Source organism: Triturus cristatus, chromosome 7 (genome assembly GCF_964204655.1).
Source record: "Triturus cristatus chromosome 7, aTriCri1.1, whole genome shotgun sequence".
Taxonomy (NCBI): Eukaryota; Metazoa; Chordata; class Amphibia; order Caudata; family Salamandridae; genus Triturus; species Triturus cristatus.
Genome location: NC_140590.1, coordinates 1245526742 through 1245551810, shown reverse-complemented (window position 1 = coordinate 1245551810; position 25069 = coordinate 1245526742). Strand labels below are relative to the sequence as shown.

General features: G+C 47.4%; 1 protein-coding gene across 1 annotated transcript in view; it reads right to left on the bottom strand.

The window, feature by feature from the left end:
• The window catches only part of LOC146811711 (prostasin-like), a 100534-nt gene that overhangs the window by 8497 nt on the left and 66968 nt on the right, over positions 1 to 25069 (bottom strand). Inside the window, exons 4-5 of the mRNA XM_085618702.1 lie at positions 21224 to 21492; positions 11929 to 12098 (exon numbers count right to left, since the gene is read on the bottom strand). Of these exons, the coding sequence (XP_085474828.1) occupies positions 11929 to 12098; positions 21224 to 21492 (439 nt within the window). The remainder of the gene's footprint in view (positions 1 to 11928; positions 12099 to 21223; positions 21493 to 25069) is intronic.

Genomic DNA, 25069 nt, shown 5'->3' with positions numbered 1-25069 from the left:
GGCAGGGCGATAGGGTTGCCTATTTCCCTCGGGGACCACACCACATGCATGTGCGTGGAAGGGTATTTTTTTGGCAAGCTTCATGGGCTATTATACAAGGAGGAAATGGCTATGCATTCCTTAGAGGCCAGATGAATAGGAGTAAGGCTGTTAATGTGGGCTAGGCAATGGGGTGCCTCCTCAGAGGATGCGGATAGACAAGGGTCCTTACACTAATCATGGCTAGCAAGTTGTTGCACTTTTCACCGGTGAGTTGATGTAGCAATGAATCTCTTATGGATATTTATATCTGAATAAAGATTCATTTGATTGCTTGATTTAGCAATAAAAACACAAGACTGATGCGTCTGCGGCCCCTCTGTTGAGATTGAAGACCCTATATGTGGTTTCCCTTTTGTGGCTCCTGCAATATGTGACTTATGTATAAATGTGGTCTCTCTGTATAGTACACATCACAAACCACGGTGCCTTCTGGTATGAGAACCACAGGTGTTTTTTATAGCTCCATTCAGTGGGCTTTATTTCCTCAACCACAAACCAATTAAATCTAAGTCAAGCTGTCAGATTGAAACCTGTAATCTGCAGGCTGTTTTTGCTGCTGAATGTATTAGCCAAAGGCCAGATATTTTAAAAAGGCACGTGACACAGCGCAGCCCCCAAAGAGGCTGCACTGTGTGACAGGGAGGGAGCAGTCGAACGCCGTATCTACAGAGATATAGCACTCTCCCGCCCTTCTCCTAGTGCAGATTTCAGCTTCCGAGCGCCACGCACACACCTTAGTGCGGAAGGGTATCCTTCCCGTACAAAATACCATGCCTAGACAAGTTTAAAAGTTTTCTCTCTTTGTATGTGTGCTACACAGTGCAGCATGCGTGCAAAGTCAGAAAAGGAAGGAGAAATAAAAACATTTCTCCTGTTAGAGCCTCCTTTGAAGTGGAATTAACTTTTAGCACTAAACCCTGTCTACAATTCTTGGTAGATAGGGTTTTGCGTCAAAAGGCATGGGTGGTTGCATGGGAACGCCCATGTAACACCTCCTTGGCGCTAAGTAATCCAAAGCAGTGGTTTGCGCTACTTTTGGGGTGCTTTCCAGCGCAATACAAGTTTTGCACTGGAAAGTAAAATCCCCCAAAAACATTTTGTACTGGTTAGTGTCACTTTTGTGACGCTAACCCAGCACAACATGTTCGAAAATCTACCCCTAACTGTGCTCTTTTCGACTCTGACTCATACTGGCCGTCGCAAGAGGGAGCAGAGCTTCGGTCCCATTACCCCTAGGTCCCTCCGTCCTCGACACCGTCATGGACAAGTGAGATGTAACTATCTCACTGACAGAAAAAGAACGAAGGAATGCTGGACCTACCCTTCCCCCTCCCACTGGGAGTACTTAAGGAGTACCGTCCCAGCATTCCTCCTGTTCTTTTTCTGTCTTCCTAACGGTGTAAGGACGCGGCAGGAGCGGGGGCGCTCCTGCCTTCTTTCTGGATTTCACGTTGCGGCTGCTGGTTCTTACCTGGTGCCGGCGGCCCTTCGTTGTTGGCCTCTCCCTCCCTCCCTGCTGGGCTTGGGGGGAGTGGCCCGGGCCTCTCCATTTTTGTGAACCTCGCGGCGGTGTAATACCGCGTTGGTTTCTTCTTGGCCCGATGGCCGCCTCCCCTGGCCTGCCGGGCTTGCTGGGGGGCGCGGCCGAGCTGCTCCTCTGGATTGGTTGGAGCTCCTTCCCCGGCCGGAAGTCGTCATGCCTGACTTCCGGTTTTTGATCGTGTGGACGGAAGTCAGGCGCCTCGAGGTTGCCGGCTTTGGGAAACTCGTTATAACGAGCGTTTGGGGTGAGTACCGCATAGCGGTTGTTATCTCTGGCGATTTTGCTGTTGTTGGTGTGTTCTTTGCGATGGGGAAGCATTCCAGGAAAAGACATCACCGGGAGAGGTCTTCCTCTATTTCTAGTGCTTCCAGGTCTCCCTCACCTGCCAGGTCCAGGCGCCGTGATGCTGGTGCTGATGCGCATATTAAGCGCTTGATCAGGGAAACCTTGACTGAGATGGGTGATGTTGGTTCCCGTCGCAGGTGTCCTGCTCCTGTTTTTTCGGCCTCTAGTGGCGATGAGTCTGCTGGTTTGGGGGATGAAGAGTTGAAGGGCAAATATGTGGACAAGGATGCTATGACCATTATTGTGCAGCATGTTAAAGAGAACATGGGGTTCCCTGACGAGGACGCACCTAGTACCTCTAGGGGCCCTTTGTTGCGACAATTTCAGAGTGCTGCCACTGTCGATGTACCTGTCCATCCCTTCATCAAGGATGTTTTGAAGCGCGAGTGGGCTGATCCTGATCGCATCCTGATTCCGCGATTCATGGCTAAACTCTATCCTCTGCAGGATATGGCTACTGAACTGCCTGATACAATTCCTATTGACTCATTTGTGGCTAGTTTGGTGGGGCGTACTTCCCTTGCTGAAGATGCTGTGCTGAAGGATCCGGTTGACAAGAAGGCGGATGTGGCGCTCCGTAAGGTGTATTCTGGTTCCCACCTGGCCTTGAGGGCGGGCATCTACGGGACTTATGTGTCGCAGTCCCTGTTGTCTGACCTGAAGTCTCTCTATCAGTCTATGGATAATGCCACGGACTGTTCTAGTTTGCTTGAGCAGATTGAGCGTCAGGTGGAGCTGCTGTCTGATGTCTCCTTTGACGTTGTGCGTGCTTCTGCTCTGTCCGGGGGGGCTTGTGTGGCAGCCCGTCGCAGTCTTGTCCTTAAGGACTGGAAGACGGACTCTGCGCAGAAAGCATGCGCTTTGAGGTTGCCCTTTCAGGGTACAATGTTGTTTGGGGGGGAGTTGGAGGCGAAATTGCACAAATTGTTTAAGGAAAAGAAGCATTCTTCTTCTTTTAAAGTCTCTGCTACTGCTCCTGTCCCTTCTAAACCCAAATCTTTCTTTCGCCCTGCTTCTCGTAGGCAGTTTGTGAGAGGCCAGGGTAGGTTTGCTTCTGGCCGTGGTCGGGACCGTAAGGCTAAGTCCCCTCCTCCTGCCAAGCCACGTTCCTGACTCTTTGGCGGTGGTTCCCGGGTTGTTGGTTGGAGGGCGGCTGCGCTTCTTCCTGGATGCCTGGGTTCAGTCTTGTTCCGACGTCTGGGTGTTGGACATAATTCGCCAGGGTTATGTTCTGGAGTTTACGGCTCCTCCTCCAGACTCGGGTGTTCGGCCGACTCCTTGGCCTTCGAGTCGTGTGAAGCGGTCTCATCTTTCTCTCGGGGTTCTGGACCTTCTTCGGAAGGGTGCCATTCAGGAGGTTCCTCCGTTGGAGACGGGGTTGGGTTTCTATTCCCTGGTCTTTCTGGTTCCAAAGAACACGGGGGTTTCCGCTTGATTTTGGATCTGCGGGTGATGAACAAATGGGTGGCCAAGATTCCTTTCCGCATGGAGACCTTGCAGAGGGTGATTCCATTGGTGCTGCCAGGTCACTTCATGTGTACCCTCGATCTTCAGGATGCGTATTATCATGTCTCGGTCCATCCTCGGTCCCGCAGGTTTCTGCGGTTTTGTGTTCAGGGGCGTCATTACCAGTTCATGGTATTGCCCTTCGGTCTCCGGTCGGCGCCAAGGGTGTTTACGAAGGTGGTGGCGCCTTTGGTTGCGTGGCTTCATCTCCAAGGGGTGATGGTGTACCCCTATTTAGACGACTGGTTGATCCATGCTCCATCTCGGGTCCTGTTGCTGGAGGCCAGGGAGGTGGTGTGCTCGGCGTTGCGGGCCCATGGTTTCCTGATCAACTTGCCCAAATGTCAACTGACGCCGTCCCAGGACATGGTTTTCATTGGGGCCCGCTTCCGTTCGGATCTGAACCGTGTGTTCCTCCCCGAGCCTCGGGTTGTGCCGTTGGTGTCCCTTGCTCGTCGTTTCCGGGTGGGGGGTGCCTTTCCGGTGCGCTTTTGGTTGCGTCCTATGGGTCTGATGGCGGCAACTGTTTTTACGGTGGCCTGGGCGCGTTTTCATCTGCGCCCCCTTTGGGTGTACCTCCTGTCTCTCTGGGATCCCCTGTCCCGCGACTTGAAAGGTTCTTATTCCTGTGTCTCCGGTGGTCCTCCCGGTTCTTCTTTGGTGGTCTGTGAGGGATCATCTGTCTTTGGGTCTGCCCCTGCAGTCTTCTCCTTCTCTGGTCTTGACGTCGGATGCCAGCGCTTTGGGTTGGGGGCGACCTTGGGGTCTCGCTCCCTTCAGGGTCGTTGGTCCATCCTGGAGAGCCGCCGGTCGTCCAACTGGAGAGAACTCACGGCGGTGTCCCGCGCTGTGATGGGTTTTCGGGATCTGTTGCTCGGTCGGAGCGTGTTGGTGCGGTCCGACAATATGGTGACGGTGGCTTATCTGAATCATCAAGGGGGGATTCGTTCGGCTTCTTTGAACGCGATAGTGGTGCCCCTGTTTTGTTGGGCAGAGGGCCATCTGCTGTCTCTGACGGCGGTTCATCTTCGGGGAGTGGACAACTTTGTGGCGGATGCCCTGAGTCGGTGCTTTCCGGATTCTCTGGAGTTGTCTCTCACCCCGGTTGCGTTTCGGCTTGTGTGCGGGAGGTTTGGGCGTCCCTTTCTGGACCTCTTTGCCTCCCGGCACAATGCTCAGCTCCCTCGGTTTTGCTCCCGGTTTCTGCGGGAGGGTTGCTGGGGGGTGGACGCTCTGTCTCTCCCGTGGCCGTCGCGTCTCCTCTATGCCTTCCCCCCCCTGGCTCTGGTTCCCAGGTTTCTGGCCTGTTTGTGTCAGGAGGATCGGGAAGTGGTGGCGGTCCTGCCGTTTTGGCCTCGGAGGTTCTGGTTTCCGACGGTGCATCTTTTGGCGGTGCAGGGTCCCTGGTTTCTTCCCCTGTCTCCGTCTCCACTTCGGTCTTCCCCGTGCCTGTCACTTCTCCGGTTGCGGTTGTCGGTGTGGAAGTTGAGAGGCAGGGTTGGAGACGGCGCGGTTTCCCGGAGCATTTAGCGGTGGCTCTTCAGCGTTCCCGGAGGCCTTCTACCCTTAAGGCTTATGATAGGCATTGGGGTAATTTTGATCGTTGGTGTTCGGCGTTGGGGGTCTCCCCTTTGTTCTGTTCCTTGCAGGTTGTCCTTCAATTTTTGTGGGAAGGTTTCGAGAAGGGTTTGGCTGTGTCCACTCTGCGGGCCCAGTGGGCCGCTGTTCGGGCTTTTTGTTCCCCGTGGGGGAATCTTTCGGATATTGAGGACTTGGTTTCTTGTCTTCTACGCAGTTTTACTGTTTCTCGGCCTGTTCCTCGTCCTTCCTTTCCCCTGTGGGATTTGCCTTTGGTCCTGCGGGTTTTGATCGGTCCTCCTTTTGAGCCTTTGGATGTGGTGGATTTAAAATTTCTCACTCTCAAGGTGGTTTTTCTGGTGGCTGTCACCTCTGCACGTCGTCTTGGGGAGTTGGGAGCCTTGATGGCGCGGCCTCCTTTTCTTTCCTTCACGGAGGAGGGTGTGGTGCTCCGCCTGGATTCTTCTTTTGTGCCGAAGGTTTCTTCGCAATTTCACAGGTGTCAGGAGTTGGTTTTACCTGCCCTGGGCTCTGTTTTGGATTCTCCTGGTGGTCCCCAGTGGTCTTTGTTGGATGTGTGCAGGGCTTTGCGCATTTATCTGAACCGTACGGCGTTTTTTCGCAAGTCGGACTCCCTTTTTGTCTCCTTTGGTGCGGCTTCGCTTGGGAGTAAGGCTTCTTCTGTGTCCATCGGCCGTTGGCTAAAGCAAGTCATTTCTTTGGCCTACTCTCTGTCTGGTTCTCCTCCTCCTTTGGGGGTTCAGGGTCGTTCTACGAGATGGGTGGCTGCTTCTTGGGCGGAGGTTCAGGGTGTTCCTCTCTCTGAGATTTGTAGGGCTGCCACGTGGGCCTCTTCCAATACTTTCATCAGGCATTATCGCCTCCTCAATCTGTTGGGGGATGATGGAGGTTTCGCATTGGGGGTGTTGAGCTCTGTTCGCTCCTAAATGTTTTTTGCTACTTTTTTCCAATAAATCTCTGGGTTTGTTTGCTATCCTGGTGGTTTGTTGTGTTTTCTGGTATGAATGCCGGTGTTTGCTTTGGTATTTCTCACTTGTCCATGACGGTGTCGAGGACGGAGGGACCTGGGGGTAATGCCCTATTACTTACCGGTAATCTTCATTACTCCGGGTCCCGTAGTCCTCGACACCGTCATGACTTCCCTCCCTCCCTCCCTGTCTGCCGGCCTTCATTGGGGCTTGGTATTTCAGGAGGAATGCTGGGACGGTACTCCTTAAGTACTCCCAGTGGGAGGGGGAAGGGTAGGTCCAGCATTCCTTCGTTCTTTTTCTGTCAGTGAGATAGTTACATCTCACTTGTCCATGACGGTGTCGAGGACTACGGGACCCGGAGTAATGAAGATTACCGGTAAGTAATAGGACATTAGGCAGCATGGAAGTGGACCACGTTGTTTTCATGATGTGAGGCTCATGCCAGTGAAAGATGGCCTGATGCAGACCAGGGGACAAATGTATTAAAAAGTGAGGGAATACACTACTCATCCGTTGCGTCAAAGGGAGAGCTGAACAGCATCGCATCTGCTAAAATATGGGTCTGTTTATCTCTCCCACTGAACTTGTGTAATTTTGGCTGCCTTGTGCCACACACATACAGGGTGTGTGAAATCTATCAAAGATTTTATACTTGTAGTACAAAATGCTGTGCTTAGACAAAGACGTTTAAAGCGTATCCAAGTTTGTCTAGATGCTGTACAGTACGGCAAAGTTGGAAAATCTGGAGAAAACTAAAACTTTTCTCGAAAGTTATGCCTGCCTTGCGAATGTGCTATTTTTTAATGCAAATCCCAGTTTACAAATGTTAATAGATAGAGGCCTGCAGCAAATACCATGGGTGTTTGCAGGGGAAAGCTATGTACCAGTCATGGTATGCCCTTTAGATGCAATTACGTGCAAATCACTACTTTGTATTACTTTGTGGCAACTTTCAAGTACAAAACCGTGTTTTGCACTGGAAAGTAAATCTGAAAATCAACAATTTGCGCCAGGTTTGCATCACTTAAATATGACCCCAGGTGCAGTATATATTGTGGCTCGGTCACCCTGTTCCTTTTCTCTGCAACCTTAATTTCCCCACTGGAAGCAGAACAGTTTCGGAGACATAAAGACACAGGAAGCCAAGAGGGCGGAGTATTTTCTGTGTGCGTCATGACAGAGTTGTACAGCTCTATTCTAGAAGGAAGACTGACATAAGATTAGTTATTATGGGAACAACAGCAGATAACTTATGCTTCTGACGTAAGCAGAGTTATTGAAGGTGTAACTATGCTTCATAATTTCATAACATATCACACTCCAAGTTGATGTAACTCAACTTTTAATTGGAGGCCTTCCAGGTGGCAAGAAGCCAAAGGCATTAAATCCGGATTAATTGACAAAGGACTTGTTTTGAGGCACCACTTCCTTTCTACTCCAACCCACGACAAGTTAGTAGATTTATATAGCATGGTTTATCACCCGTGAGATTATCCAGGCGCTGTCCATGTGCACAGGGAGATTAAGTGATTTGCCCAGAATCACAGGATGCTGTGCCAATGGCAAGACTCAAACACGGATCCCCAGCTCCCGATTCGGCAGCTCTGGCCGCTGTGCCACATCCTATCCCCTGCCATGACAAGTGATGCAGAATTTAATTTTTGTTTCCATTGGCTTTTTGTATACCCTTTCGCTTCCGACTATGTAAAGAGCCATTCAGCTGTATTCTGCTTCTTCCTGATAGTGTGGGACTCCCAAATCTTGTTTAATGTGTTTTTTCTAAAATGAACAGTAAATCCCCTGTTGTTATTTCACATTGTGCAAGGCTTTTTCGTCACCTTTGCGATTTCTTTGGAAGCAACAGGTGCAGACCATATTTGCACTTTTTTTTAGCACCCGTCTTGCAGGTTTATTATTTTTTAGCACCAGTCAGTGCAGCAACCACAGCTGACGTGCTGCGTTGCACAAGAGGGACAAAGCAGTGCAAAGCCACGTTTATTCACAAGCACTGACATGGCCAATAGGTGTTACCTTTGAGATGTATTGGCTAAATAAATACCTTTTGCTCATATTGCACAGAATCGGCTGTGAAACATGAAGAAAAGAAAAAAACAAACGTGCACGGACACTGCCACTATGTCATTATGTAGGCACGCATGCATGCCATATTTTTTTATTTACCAATCCAAGATGGATCCATAATTAAAGCAGAAAAAAAATAAAGTAGAAATAAAACACTTATTTAGAAAGCAAACAGGCCGACTTCAACTTGCTGCCTGGCCCTCACAAAAAAATGTAAACATAAATGTTCAAGTTAAAAAACATAGAACTGCAGGGGTGTGAGGCAACGGAGGAGGTGTAGCAACATGGAGTGGATGGGGAGGAGAAAGCAACAACAAAGGGAGAGCAATACAGGGGACAGTAAGAAGGACACAAGCGAGAGACCGCAATATGGAGTGGAAGGGAGGGAGAAATACACAGGCAAAAGAGAGCAATACATGGCTATGGGAAGCCCACTGATGACAGACAACAACACGGAGCATGGAAGGAGAGAAGCACACAATGGAGAAACTGGAAATCACTTGCATTCCCACTTGCACTCTCCGTGCTTAAGCAAAAAGAAAAAATAGTTCCCTAAAAGTGAGTAGTTGAAGGTCTCAAGTAAAAAGGGTATGCTGCAGAGGAGGGATAAACAGAGGAGGGACAAACACAAGTTGGACACGGCAAGCCATAGAATACCAAGCAAGCAAATGAGAAGGACAATTAAGCCAGCCAATGGTAAGGAATGGGAGGGCTTTGAGCTCATTGTAAGTTCTTGGCAGGCTTACAATATGTTGTTTTCAAACAGACACAGGGCCGGACTGGCCGTAGCGGGCACCGGGCATTTCCCCGGTGGGCCACCAGGGTGGGGTCCAGTTTTGTTTTTGTTTTGTTTTTGTTACAGAGCTGTTTTTGCAGCATAGCTGCAATATCAGCCCCTGTAACAAAATCCTCTCAAACCGGCCCTGGCAAACAGTTCGGCCGCAGCCCCAACCCCCCGGGGGGCCGGCCGAGCACTTTGCCGGGCCGGATTTGGTTCCCAGTCCGGCCCTGACCAGACAGCTGTGATATTGGTTAGGCTTGATCTAAAAATGGCCTGCTGCTTCTGTCATCCTCTGTGTTGACGCAGTGTTAAGGTTGCCTTTCAGAACACACAACCATTGAAACATGGTACTTTGGTGTGTGTATGCTGTCTAACACAGGATTTGTACTGGAAACATACCATTCTAGCACAAAATCCTATGTCTAGACAACTGAAAAATTCTACACATTGTATGTATGCTGTGCAGCGCCGCACACAAGCAATGTGTAAGATGTTTTAATCAATGAAGGCATTTCTCCTTGTTAGTGCCGATTTCAAGGAGATATTTCTTTTTGATGCAAAGTCTAGTCTTTGTAGATTGGGGGCATATTTACAATAAACTGGCGGAGCACAGTGTTTCTCCAGAGTTGGTAACTCCGCGCTCCGACAGTTTTAAAATGCAGCGATGCACCCTTTTGCTAGGGTGCCTGTGCTGCATGGATGATTGTTTATGTGCAGGAAGGGACTATGTGGATTATGGACAAGTTAAGGGTGCATTCCTAAATTATACATATTATCAGTTACAATGGGCCTATCGAAGATGAGGTCTCCTCTCTTCGAGAAATGTATGATTTATTTCAACTGATAGATGGGCCGGTTATAATTGGAGGTGACTTCAATATAATTCAAGACATCAAACGTGATTGTTCACATGCTAATAAGCAGCAAAATAAATCTCAATCACTATACTGGGTTAGAAAATTGTGCAGTGATCATGCCATGTTGAATCCTTGGTGATCTGATCATCGGCAAGATAGCATTTATACATGCTTTTCAAAACAATATAATTTGGCATCTAGAATTTACTTTTTTCTAATTTCCCACCTATGGAATAGAATAGAGTTAGGCATTTTGTCAAATCCCTTTTCAGACCACTTAGTCCCCTATATTCAGGTACTGTTTAAAGAATCGGGGTCCCAACAACCACGATGGAGCCATGATCTTTCATTATTGACTGACGAGTCTTGGGTTTCGGTAATGCGCACCACCATACACTAATCGTGAAAGGTAGGTACTGCCTCGTCTTTCATGGTAGGGGGCATTCAAAGCATTTCTTCGAGGCAAATCAATTTTGTGTAGAGCCCAGATAATAATAAGAGACCAGGTGAGGGCCTTGAAACTTGAGCTAGATCAGGCACCGTATGTGAACTCCACTGACCAGGTATCTGGAATGGAGATCAGGCTCCAACAAGCCCGTCAAAATTTGAATAATTTTTTTTTATATTTAAGGAAATTGTAAATCAGCAGAACTGCATTCAAAATCTTTATGAAGAAAGTGAGCATATAGGGCTCTTCTTGGCATGGTCTGTTAGAAAATAAATAAATAAGGAGATCATTAAAGCTATCTATGATTAAGCAGAAGGATGTGGTTGTTGAGCCTGATCAGGTTGGCAAAGTGTTTATCGATCATTATATAAGATTGTATACTCCCCCAAGAGACACTTCTCGTCTTCTATTGAGAAGTATTTGCACTCCATCCGATTGCCGACTCTCTCAAATGAGGCGTAAGCCAGTATCATGTCTCCTTTTAAGTACATTGAAGTGCTGAACGCAATTATAACCTCCCCTAATGCAAAAGTCTGCGGATGACTGCTTTGCGCCCTGCACTTTAGTACATCTGACCCAAGGTTCTAACTGAGTAACCGTAAAAGTTCTGTGGTCAGATTTGCCTCCCTACAGCAGTCACTTTGGAGTTTTGAGTGAACCAGAAGGGAAATGCAGGCAATCTTTTCCTTTCTCATGCTGTTCCTGCCGAATGGCAAAGGAAGTACTCGGTGGTAGTAATGTCTTTCCTTACACAACCCTTACAGGGTAATATACAGCACCAAGCTCTTTCCTGGCGCACCTCTCACTGAGTGGACCCAAAATGTTGTGCTGGCACCATATTTCAGAATGATGAGTGATTCTGGGTGATGTCATGTTCTTTCACATTGTAGACAACCCCCTTCCTCAAAGTGATGAAGCAAGCACGGAGGGATGCCGCCTCCCTTCCTATCGCCATCCCTGTCAAATAATTAAGTGCATGTTGTGAAATGCAGTTCCTATTGAGTGATGCATGGAGTACCTCATCAGATTGGTCCTTCCTATTTGCAGAGTGAAACAAGGGGCAGATTTATCAAGACTTTGCTCCGCCGCAAAGTCATGCAAAGTGAAGCAAAGCAGCGTAAAGTCTTGATAAAGTATTTACTTTCCTGCAATTTGTTTTGTGCTCGAAAGTTGTCACTAAAGTAGCACAAATAGCTCTTCTACTACTTTACATTAAGGGGGCGTTTTTTTGGCATTCTAACGCTACCACCATGGATTTTGACACAAAGCCAAATCGCCAAAGATTGGCAGACTTAGCTTTGCATAAAATGGACACCTTAAGACTGGTGTTAACTAAGAGAGATGCATTTATATCTCCTAACATTTTATACATTGCATGTTTACCCTTCCAGTACAAAAACTATGCTAGACATCATGCACACACCTTTGCACTATGGTGCAAAGAGGGGGGGGGGCATGGCATCAGGCAGCCTTTTTGTGCGTCAGAACCAATGAAGAAAGCAGCAGCATCCATCAATGGTAAATATGAGCATTGGCCCCCTAGAGTAACGCAGCACAGCAATTGTGGTTGTTCAGCTGCACTGCACTTTTGTTTTAATAAGTCTACCACAGGATGTTTTGTTGCATGCTGTTTTTCATATTAGTGCAGTTACTACCAAAAGACAAAGCCACTAGAGAGATCCCTTAAGACAAGAGACAGAGGGGAAGGGGAGGAGAAGAGGTTAGAATGGCCCAAAGTGGGTTAAAATGGTTACCTGACAGGCATCCTGGGATCCACTCACGTATCCGGCACAGATCATATCATACATGACTTCGTTTTGATGACCACTGGACGAGGGATTGATCCGGTACAAGCATTTACATGTTCGCTGACTAATGAGAGGTACCATTGCCGCCTGGAGAGTCTGAGGACTAGGAAGGGACACTGCAAGTGCAAAGAAACACTGTCACTCGAACGCTCATTTCTGTGTGATAGACGTCTTGCATCTTGAGCTTCAACCATAAACCCACTTTACTCATTTTGTCTATTTTCCTCATTACAGTGCTTACATTGTGCTCTTTTCAGATCTGATTCACGCTCATAATCACTCTAGCACTATGACTTAAGCATGTATCTTGAGTCTCCCCCCTAGTCAAGAAGCCCCAAATGTGATAAGTCGTTTATCTGCTTCCCAGAGACAGACTTCGCATGGATCAGGATATATAGTCATGAGCCTGTGCTTTTCAGGTTATTTATTTCTTTTTATACCAATTATTTAAAAAGTTATAGATTCCTGTTTAAGGAAACTAGTTCTTAGGATAGAAATGCATAGGACTTTGGTGGACTGTCATGGCAGCTAGAGTGGCACCAGTGTATAACTTTATGGGGTAACCCAACAATACTAACCGGCCTTGGGTCAATAATACAGTACATATAAATGAATGGTCGCGGTAGCAATTGCTTCTATACAGATAATAAATAGTAGCATAAACCAGTGTCCTTGTTATGGCATACGTCCAATGTATTCACTATAGAACAGAAGCATGTAATGCAATTATATTCAAAGCATTAGCAGAGGAAGGCAACGCAGTTGCTCATTCATATCACAGTGCAATATACTACAGTGCTCTTGGTGTGAGTAGAAAAATAAGGGGAAGGAATGGGAGTTGGGTGGTGACGTATGAGTGAAGGACAGGGAAAAGGTGTGAGTGACATATATACATCAATTATACATGGTCTGAACTTTTCCGGTCCGTGATAGATCAAATGTTCCTGTGGGTACACATCACTCTAATGGACAAACACCAATTCATACAATTGTCGCCAGAGTTTGTGTTGTATATGCGTTGTCGATGTTTCAACTCCTAAAGTGCAGGATTATTTGCTATCCTCGCGGTGGAGTCTTCCTCAGGTCTGAACTGAGAAGAGCACTAGGGTGAAACAGCGGGGCATCTCCGCAGTGTGTTTCAAAATGGTGGGCTTGAGAAAGCTCTCAAATATAAATGTAAAAAGACCCTGTAACGGTGTCTCAATGGTTCGAATATCGATTGGAGCCAATCCAAGTTAATCTGTCAGTCGACCGGTTTCCTCATGAGAAACCGGTCGACTGACAGATTAACTTGGATTGGCTCCAATCGATATTCGAACCATTGAGACACTGTTACGTTACGTGAGTTTTCAGTCCTCTATGAAGAAGTGTCTGTCGGACTTCACCTGAGATTTTTACATGCCCACACTGACAAAAAAAACACCCATGCTCTTCTCTCGGCCTTAAAAAATGTTGACTAGTTTGAAAAATGTGTTTTAAGTGCCTCTACCACTCCTCCATCTTCTCTCTTTCCACTGCCCCTCTCATGTTCTACTTCTCATATAATGTGTTCTAACAAGATATCCCAGTGTGACTGTTGGAAAATTTGAAGCTCTCACCCCCCCTCCCCTCTCCCCCAATCAACACCCCTGTGTGCACGGTGGATTTAATCACTCCCTTTGCATAAACTGGCATTAATGGCACTTTTTCCTTACAGCACTTTTAGGCTGAAAGTGCTAGTGGCGAGTGCTTCACAAAATACTCTACAAGTAGAAGCCATGAGGGTGGCTCAGTGCACAAACGCCAGCTCTAGCATATGATATCATCTACATCACATGTTCAAATCCCAGCACTGATCCTCTACTTTAAAAAACATCTAATGCTAGTCAACTGGGTACAATTAAATGTAATTAATACTAGTAACACCTGTTATTTACAACACCTACAAAAAGAAGTGTTGGTTAAAAAAAGTTATTATTAATGTTCTTGTTCAAATGCCTCCTTGTCTTCCTTACCTTTTATTAGGATTGTATTTCATTGTAATTTATTCGATGCAATGTATTTTAATTATTTTATAAATGTTTGGCTTTTGGTCTGAGCAGACCCGGTTTCCTCTACAAGATGATTGTAGCACCCTTTTATACTTTATGGGAAAAAACGCTACCATAAGGAACTGTGGAATAACTTTCCAAAATGTTATTTATTTCTATGTCACACTTGTCAGTGTATTTTAGCATGTTCACCCTGTGATCTGGATTATTAATATTGCTTGGCCCCTACTCATTGATGTTGTCTTCACAGTCGTCGTGTTTTTCATATATATTCAGCTATTTCAGATTAATGTAATCAATCAATAAGGGGGTTTATAAAGCGCGCTACTCACCTGTGAGGGTCTCAAGGCACTGGGGGGAGGGTGCAGCCCCGAAACAGTCGAAAAGCCAGGTCTTGAGGTTCTGAAGGTGTTCAGAGTGGGGGAGCGTCTGATGTTGATTGGGAGCTCATTCCAGGTCTTTGCTGCGATGTAGGAGAAGGCTCTTCCACCTGCTCTGGTTCTGCGGATGCGTGGGGTTTCTGCCAGGGCGAGGTCGGCGGAGCGGAGGTTCCTTTGGGTACGTGGAAGGAGACTCTTTTGTTGAGGTATTTGGGTCCGATGTTGTGGAGGGATTTGTAGGCGTGAGTGAGTTGCTTGAAGGTTACTCTCTTCTCGATGGGGAGCCAGTGGAGGTCTCATAGGTAAGGGGTCATGTGCTTGTGTCGTGGGGTTCCAAGGATGATTTTGGTTGTGGTGTTCTGGATGGTTTGGAGCTTGCGTATCAGGGTTTTGTTGATTCCGGCGTAGAGGGCGTCCAGTCTGCTAGTTACGAGACCGTGGGTGACGGTCTTTTTGCATTCGTGGGGGATCCACTTGAAGGTCTTGTGGAGGGAGTTGAAGCAGGTTGATGCAGAGGTTCTGGGCATGGTACATCAGGGTGGGTGGGTTTTTGAAGGCAGGGGGCCACGAGGAGCTGTCCCACGCCGTGGGGGAGGGACCAATGACGCAGCTGTCGCTCATCCAGGCTGCGACGTCTTTCATTCCTTCTTGAAAGCCGAGTCTTGTGTCTTCGGGGTTCTTTGTGAGAGAGAGGATGAGCTGGGTGTCGTCGGCGTAAGATGCTATGCTGAGCCCGTGCTGTCTGATGATGGCTACGAGGGGGGCCATGTAGATGTTGAAATGCTTGGGGCTGAGCGACGGTCCTTGGGGTACTCCGCAGTTGATCTCTGGGTTCGGAAAGGAAGGGTGGGAGTCTGATCCTTTGGGTTCTGCCGGTGAGGAAGGAGCAGATCCAGTCGAGGGCGGTTCCCCGTATGCCTGCATCATGAAGTCTGCCAGAGAGAGTGCGGTGGAAGACGGTGTCAAAGGCTGCAGAGAGGTCTAGTAGGATGAGGGCCGCAGTGTGGCCCTGGTCGAGTAGCATGCGGATGTCATCGGTGGCGGCGAAGGAGGGCGGTCACCGTGCTGTGGTTGCTGCGGAATCCAGACTGGGAGGAGTCAAGGATGGCGTTCTCTTCAATAAAGGTGGTCAGCAGGGCATTGACGAATCTCTCGGTGACTTTGGCTGCGAAGGGAAGGAGGGAGAAGGGCCAATAGTTTTTCAGGTCCGTCGGGTCGGCTGAGGGTTTCTTGAGGAGGGGCTTGACTTCTGCCCGCTTCCAGTCCTCGGGAAAGATGCTGGATTCGAGGGAGGCGTTGATGATCCAGCCTAGTTCGGGAGCTATGGCATCTGTGGTAGATGTGGGGTGTGCAGGGGTCCTATTATAATAGGGGTACTATTATATGGATTGATATAAATATGTTGTTTTCATACAGTGAAAACTTAGCCGATAGGCAGCGGAGAGGTAAACAGAGTCAATGGCAACGAGTCAGTCAACAAGTGATTGGCGATCTAAAGGGGCCCTGAGAGTGAAGTGGACAGTGACTTTGTCATGATGGAGTCGGTTTCATGATTTCAAAAGCGGTTCTGGGCCATAAAGTGCCTGGGCAGGCATTATATTCCTTAATTGGACTTCCAGTTACCTGTGATAAGCTCTTAGATCTCGTGAAGTTTTGGTTTACGGTGTTGGTGATGCTTTTCAGTCTCCTCCATCTTGGGTGAAGGAAGCTCCTTGGAGAATGCCAAAGCAGTCGTTATCTTTGAAGGACTATGCACAAAAATCTATGTGCCCGAAGGAGGGTATTTAACTTCATATTTTAAATATAAGATTCCTGACCACACTTACAACGTCCATACATTACTGGCTTGTGTAGCAGTTTATGAAAGAAGGTTTGATGGAGAGTGGACAATCACATCCCTCATGCCCCTCCTATTGAGGCTGCTAGTCTGTTCACAAACACGGACAGATGGCTTCTACTACTACTACTGAGGGGAGTAATTATCAAAATGGACTGATTATGACACTCCTTCATGACACACGTGCTTACATTCTATTGATTTAGGATAGTGGAATGACATTGTAAAAAGAGGTATTTTTGTTGCGACCAGCGATTCTATTTTAGGATCAAAATTGTTTGGATGTACCTTCCCCTGGTTGTACCCACATGAGGGCAGCTTAGCTTTCGGCTTTCAGTAGATAGCCTTGCTTTCCAAGACATGTGGGGAAGAATATCTATTGTTTTGGTGACCAGGCCAATCCTCACTTGGAAGTTTGGGGGCAGCAGGCACATGAATTTCACTTCTCCTGTATTTAGGCGATAAATGAACATCTCTTGCCTTCATTATATTGTTTCTTTGCTTTCTGTGATCAGGTTTCAGATCAGGAGCAGGTGGGACAGTTGCTACACTCTCATCAAGGAGAGACTAAATTGTATCCGATCATGCTTTATTGATTTTAGCCTGTCGTGGCAGATGGCACAGAAGCTGCCTCAGTCACACACGGTTATCCCTCTTCAATTCTATGTCTATTCTACTGCTGCTATTTAAGAGTTTATTTGACTGTTGTGCTCTGTATAATGTCAGGCTTCTGTTGAAAGTGTTGGCCATGATGTTACGTACATAGAATTTGTTTCTTGGTAGAGAAGCCTGGGCTTTATACATATGAATTTGCTTTCACCTAGCCCTCTTTCAGAGGGGCATCTTATTTCTAGTTCTTTCTATCATCCCTTGTTTCTGGGTCAGGGTCCTGAGCCCTTCCTTAGGCATACTGGTGTTAGCCTTTCCTTCTTTGTGGGGTAGGAACTCTGATCATTGGTCATTCTGACACGTTGGCTACTACTTACCTAAAAAGACACTCCAGACCCAAGGCCCTCATTAGAGATAGTCAACGGCATTCTAATCCTTTGACTTTATATCAACATCCCAGTGATTCAGTGACAATGGTGGATGAAAGAGGTATCATCCATATAGAGCTAGAAGCTAATGCTCAGAATTGAAGGGTGTTCCTATTGGAGCAGAACCAAGGTTGATTTGCATATTGCCGATCTCTGTCTAGAGTAGTCAATTCACTTCTAGCTCATAAAGAGTGGATACGCCAACTATTTGCAGGACATTTGCAACTGTTCTGCTTTTTGTGGTTGATGCTATAATAATACCCAGAGACCCATGTTCTTACAGAATCTCTTAAACTGTTTCTCTATGCATTTTTATGACAGGGATCCCTACACTTTCTAATACTAAAAGAGTGTTTGAAGCAACATTTTCCATTTTGGCAGTCTGCGCAAAAGGGTTTTATGTCTTCACTACCTTGACATGCAATATCAAGTAGGCTACGGGTGACTGAAAAAGAGTGATTTGTTATTAAATAGAGCAGGAGTCACTGCACAATTGCACTTATTAAAATGGCTGAGCAGTAAAACACAACTTTAAAGTAAACAGGACACTGTAGACTCTAGCAGCCCCGAATGGCAGAGGAATATGGGGATAGGCAAATTTTAGAAAGGTGATTACTATTAAAAATGCATTCTCAAAATGTAGATCTGTGGAGTCTACCCAGGGATAAAGTGAGCGAGAGAGAGACAGAAAGTGTTTGTGTGCACGCGTGTGGGTTGTTTCTGGTGGAGAGTGCGGTTAAATTCAGTGACAGTCGGCAGAATGTAAATTCTGAGCCAAGTTGGAAAGAAACTGACAACAATACTCTGATATTTTACCAGTAATCTTCATTACACTTGGGCATGCTTTTTGTGACTACAAACACAACATGGCTCAGAATGTCCATTTTGCGGACGATCGCTCTAACCAACCGCACTCTACACCAAGAAACACACACTCGCATACAAACATTCTCTAGCTCTCTTTATCCCTCATTGAACGTAACGCAAACGTATACGCAGTGAGTCGTAGAAGCTACATCTTAGAGCTCACTCACTCCAAGACAGCTCTAGTAAACCATAATAGAGGTAGGTTTTGGAAAGCAAAGTAGCAGCATTACCACCACTCTCATACTAAACCACTGTCCTTACCAGAACTTTAAGAAACGTGACCCCCTGCCACTTGAAAATAGCAGAATCCTAATCAATTCATCTGTCCATAGATCTGTGTCACAAACTGCTCACAGAGGCCTTCCTCATTGCTTGACCTTATGCTTGCCTTTTTTCAACTCCTGCTTCGGCCTCCTGCTCAGAAAGACATTGTAGATGGACACCAACTGCATTTGTAGGTATTATTGTTTATCCTGTTTCAACACTCTTTCCTTCACAGATAACACCCAACTAGGTCCTAGATTATGTGATCCCCTACAGAACTATCCTCCTGCAGGTTCGACTGTACTCAACCAGAACGCAAGCCTGAATTCAGTACAGCTAAGGCACTCATCAACTCACTAGTGCTGAGCAGACTTGATTACTTCAATAGTCTATGAGTGAGATTCCCTTAATATGTATGCTAAACTCAACAAGGTCCTATATTCTGCATATAGAACCTTGTGCAATCTTCCTAGACAGACACAGACCTCATCAAATGTGCATCGAGCTGGCTAGCTTGCAGCCACAACAAGGCCATTTACAAGCTACTGATGCTTCAGTGGCATCATCGTGGAGGAGTGTGGCTCAATGGTTAGAGCGGCAGACCCTGAATCAGAGTTCTGGCCAGGGACCAGGGTTCGATTCCTGCCTTGGCGGGGCTCGGGCTCAATTTCCTTGGACCTGTCTATTCTCGCCTCGGTGCCTATTCTAATCACGGGCCCCACGCTGCAACTCTGGGCAATAGCTTGCTTAGCCTCCACACCGGCCCCAACAGCGCTAAGGATGCCTGGCTTCACCCTGGGGGTGCCCAGGAGTGGACACTTCACAGGGAAAGCCAGGAGGGGTTCCACAGCGGTATGAGTATCAGCGCCAGGAAACCGCAAAAGGCGACACCGCAAGGTGGCCGTCTGGTGACAGTGCACTCTATAAGTACCTTGACATTTACATTTACATCGTGAACTAGCGCTCCTACATCATTTGGTGATAGGCTCCACCCTAGAACTCATACAGGCAGGGGCCGCTCCTCTATCAGGGCGGAGGAGCGTCGCCCCACTGCTTTCTCGCAGTGCGAGAAGCAGAAATAAAAATGGTATTTTAAATGCCATTTTATGTTTCTGCTTCTTGCACTGCGAGAAAGCAGAAGGCAGGGGTATGCCTGGTTGGGGGAGGGTATACTTGGTTGGAGGCGGGCGGTTGGGCGAGTCAGGGAGGAGTGGCTTGCGCACTGTTGTGGGACCAGACTGTTTGGTCGGCCCTCTGGGGCCGACCAAACCAGTCATGCACACTGTACATTTTCTCTATGTAGGCTGCATGCAGACTACATAGAGAAAATGGCCTCCCTACAGGCGCACCAATCACAACGCTGCCAAAGGGGAGGGAGCATGCCTGTTCTTGTTCAGGAGCAGGAAAACGCCAAACGTGGATCCGGGCCCAGGAGCAGAGGTATACGGGACCCGGTCAGGTGAGTTTTTATTTTATTTTTATATTACCCCCCTGTACCCCCCATGCCCCCCTCCCCCGCCCCACCCACGAGTATTGCGAGCCGCAACTGCATACAGGCTAGCCAGAATCTCATATGTGCATGCAGTAGGCAGCCCTGTACCACATCCAGGTTCCAGCCCTCCTACCTTATAGATCCTATACACTCAAACAGAACAGAGTGGGAGGGGGGGATTTCCTGCCAGGCAGGCCTAGCTGCATGATTTCATGGACCCCCTAATGGATAAAGAATGGATCGAGGCGTGTGTGCTTACTAGAAGGGTGTCCTGCAATGCCAGGTTTCAACTGATCCACTTAAAATTACGTTCACTGAACTTACTTGACACCAGTTAAGTTGAGTAGGATGTATGTGGGCAGGTGGGCAGGCTGCCTGAGGCATGGGCACCTCCTTTTTTGCGGTGTGCAAGTTTTGGGTGCTGATGACAGCGAGGCTGGGGAGGGTGATTGGCATAGTGGTGAAGGAGGCCCCCAGACGGTGTCTATTGGGCCTAATTAAAAAGCCCCGGAGAGGGCCGATGCGCTGGAAGTTCTTGCAGTTGGCGCTGGTGATTGTAAAGCTGCACATAGCAGTGGGATGGTTGGGTCAGAGGCCCCCCTTTGTGTTACAGCGGATTAGGGATACAGGTGAGTGGGCCCTAGCTGGGAAATGCATGGGCTGGCTAGGAAACATGACAGAGTGAGGGGAGATTCGGACACCTGCGTGGCGCTACTGGAGGCCGAGGAGGGCACCCTGGATCTGGCTACGCAAGTCCAGACAGCATATGTGAGGACCAAATACATACCCATTGCGGGGGGATGACAATGCGGCAATGGCAAGGCCTGTGGCTACCAGCGGTGGGATGAAGGGGACCTCGGGAGTCCTCTGGTAAATCCACCAACTGAGGAAAAAGATTGATTATGTATGGTCTTCGATATGGGGGTATGTGACCTACCTGGGCGCTGGAGAAACTGATAACTGGGGACACTGTAACACTGTGGTCTTTGATGCCGCCTTATTGTTGTGTATCAGTGAAAACAAAAATATACTTTTTTTAGACCCTGAGGCTACGTGGAAAGTCTCTGCACTGCTGAAAGCATTACAAGGCTTTACCAGAAGTAGAATTTGCTCTACACAAATGGCGGTTACGTAAAAGAGTATTTGTTAAGGACAGTGAGCCACTGCTCTTGCTCCCAGTGCATATGTAGGTGAGAACCTTTCTTGCTGTCACAGAATTTATGTTGGTGGTCAAGAGAAGCATGAATTTACTTTCAATGCAACTGGAGAGAGAAAGCGAAAGAAAGAGAGAGAAAGTGGGCGTCAAAATAATTGCATGCTGAATCTTTTCTTACCTGTTTGATGAATGTGCCCCCAACCGGTAACCGTGCACCTCATTCCAACTGGGAACTGGGTTTCACTGCATGGAAGGGCGATGGGCTGAATTTTATCAGACAGAGTAACTTCTCTCTCCAGTGTTGCCACAGCAATGTCACCGCTTCCTCCTTCTACGTAGTCTGGATAGACTTCAACATGTATCACCCTCACTGCAACCAAGCTGGCATCTGGGACTGCCAGCGAGGTGATCCCAAGCCTGATCAGGTATTGTTTTAGATCGTGATCTCTAGAAGATAACAGAATGTTCTGTAAAATGAGCTGATCACCGTAGACAAAAGCCTGTTTTTATCTAATATTTTTAGCAGGAACGACAGCAATAAACATAAAAAAATGCCACAATTTCAAGCAGGCAAATGAAACAAATGGGAATTTAATCTTTCAATAATTCAGCAAACTATGCCTATTTAGCAATGAAAGCTTTTGATGGCTGTCTACGTGGACCTAACATCAATTCTGACGCATAACTGTCCAAACTCTCATAGTATACCTGACTGGTAAGTAGGGGAGGTAGCACCAACCATTTAGTGGCAGTTACCAAGTCGGCCACATAAGTTATTTAATAAAAACGTGTATATACAGAAGTACTCTCGGTGTACCTAAAGATACTTAGCAACAGAACAAATCAAACAAAGGCGTGATAGGATCTTGTTCCAAGGTTCTTGTAGCTTAGGCCCTAAAGGCATGCACGAGACCGGCTTCTGTTTCTTGTCGACCCAGCCATGTTAGAAGATGGAAGGCAACGTCATTTATAAAGTTTCAAGGGGGTATAGTAACCACGGTTTCAAGCTTAGATACTGTTCTAATTTATAATTGGCTATTTCCCCTAAATCCACAGACCACCTCTCACTGCGGCTGGCTAAATTTGATTAATTTAATTTTCTATAGCTTTATCCAAAGTGCTGTATAATTACTTAAATAGTATATCAATCATTGGAATGATGACAAAATACAGACCATAAAGAAAACAAGAAAATTGACACAGAATACCAAGGTGGCAAGAACGAAAAGAACAGTAATAATAAAAGTCATAATAATGAGCTTACATGGTAAAGTCACAGATTCATGACACCCCCCTCAAAATGAGAAGGGAATGAAGAAGCGCGAATTCTATTGCCCTAGCATTAGGTTGCAACCACAGCCCCTGTTCCTCAACGATAGGAGGCATCACAGACATCCAACGGCAACTGGGAACCCATGGTAGATGAAAATCTCCAGCAAAGGGAGCAAGGTGTTGCAACTTATTCAGACAGTGGTACGTCGAAATGAGGCAAGTTGACAAGTCACCCGCAGCTGGCCCCGGATGGGAGGCGTTATTAACCAAGGAACACCCTTCCCTAACCCCACATACCTAAGTTGGAGATCCTTTAACACCACAGACGTGTCCTTCGGAAACGCAGCAAAACAGTTTGGCTCTAGTTTAACCCCTTCGCCGCGGCAGGAATTCTGCCGCGGCGCTGGGGGGGGTTTGGGGGCAGCGCGGTGGCGCTGTGCTCGTGACGGAACCGCTCCGTCACGAGCCACGGTTGAGCTGTGCTCATGACGGAGTGGTTCCGTCACGTCTCCGCCCACTGCGCTAATCGCCCGCACAGGCGGGGAATTAGCACCGCGTGGGCGGAGCGGCGGCCAACGGCCGCAGCATGACGGAACCACTCCGTCATGAGCACAGCGCAACCGTGGCTCATGACGGAGGGGTTCCGTCATGAGCGGGGAAGGGGTTAAAGAAGCCATTTAGAGGAAGCAGATACTTGGAAATTCACAGTTCACCAAGGCATCTCACTGCTAAACCAAGCCATAGCCATGCCATAGCTGGAAGACGAAAACCTGGAAAGGAGATGAAAACCCCAGAACTGCAGCGCTTCCTTGACTACTGCAGCTGTGTGAACACGACTGCAACTCTACACAACATGCGCCTTCAGAAAAGACAGGAACAGGAATCCTGGGGGAGGAGTTGATGAAACAGACCCCACTCCAGAGGTAGGTGCATTGGTATTTAGCACTAAATATTATCTACCAAGTGTGCCAGAGACAAAAAAACGTGATCACGGGGAGACTTAAGGGCTTAGAATTTTTGTGCATGACAAGTTGCACAATTCTTCAAAGACTAACTAACTGTTTATATGATTTGCCCCTAAATGGGAACACAAGCAGTCCCATGTAAGTTTCAGCCGTTTTGGGTCTCGTCAGTAGGGTGCAGCTTGGGTCCAGTGGCACACAGAGCATGAAACCATGTCTGGGCATACCCTTCGCACTCAGAGAACTGCACTGAGGAATATAAAAAAGCGATGAATGGAATGATTGAATAAATCTCAGCCACTGATAATTACACAGGTTGAATACAGTCCATTTTTCCCCATGATGCTGCCTCAGACAGCAGCCATCCAGATTCAAATCAATCTTGGTCCTGCTTTAATAGGAACAATCAAGCCCAAACAAACATGCCAGCTCCCCTCTGAATGGGAACACAAGCATCCCAGACTGGTTTTTAGCCCTTTTGTGCCTCGTCAGTAGGTGTCCGCTTGAGTACTGTGGCACAGTGAGCACAAGACCCATGTCTGAGCATACCCATCGCACTTAGGCTGAATCTGAGGGGAAGACAAAAAAAGCGATTGGTGGATTGATTTAATTAATCTCAACCACTGGTTATTACTCTAGGCCACAGTCTAGTACAGTGGCTGTTTGGAATGGACTATTCCCATGAAGAACAGGGTCAGTGGGCTCCTGTCTAGAGTGGCACAGTGGGCGTAAAATGATGGGTGGGAATGCTACACGGGGCAATTGCTGGTGGTTTAAACCATTTGCAAGCCTTCCTCCCATCACGTTGTGAATATCTGATGTAACACCCTCACGTTTCTAGGCTTCACTTGCATACCTCACTGGCTGTTCATTCTCAGCTGCCAGGCATTCCAAGCTGTCCTGCCATAGTAGCTTGTTTTCTTGCTCTCTGCACTACCTCCTTGGGGGACAATATCTCCTTATTTAGGTTGCTGTAACGTCCTTTTGCAAGTGACATAGATGAACGCCACCATCGCCGTTTTCATACCCTGAAGATGCTGAGAAAGATTTCAAATGGCTTTCAAGCAGCACCTGGGAAACTGTCACGCATGCCCTTGTCACAAGCAAGCTGGAGTAAAGGAACACCCTAAATGCCTCGACCAACAAAAAACTCACCAGAAGGCTGCAGACCATTTAGAACTTGACGGCCAGAATTGCTCTCAACCTCCCATACCGCACTCACATTACATGACACTGGATGGAGCTCCAACTGGCTCCCCTTACAAAAACAAGCAGTTTAAACTCCTCACCCACACTTTCAAGGCACTATATAACACTGGCCCAACATATCTCAACAATCGCATCTGGTTTCACAAACCTTCCAGACACCTCTGCTCATTCGAACTCTTACTTGCAGAAATCTCACTCATATGGAAAACCAGATCCGGCAGTCGAGTTTTCTCCTACATTGCTCCTAAAGCGTGGAACGACCTGCAGCTACACATAAGAGCCTCCTCCTCCCCTATTGAAATCCACAAGAAGCTGAAGACCTGCCTTTTCGAGTAGTCCCACTAGGTCCTAGGTTTGACTAGATTCACGCCTGCTGAGTAGTAGAATACCTTCCCATGTGATAGTGTGCTCTACAAATGTGTATAACATTACATAACTCCCAAATCTTTTTCTCATCTCCTACTTTCTCACACCTCATTCAGTCACAGGTATCTGTCTCTAGGCCATCTGCCATTAGACAAACTTATAGTCCCTCATATAAAATACTCTGGGTTTTATTTTGGTCCCTTCTGGAGTTTGGG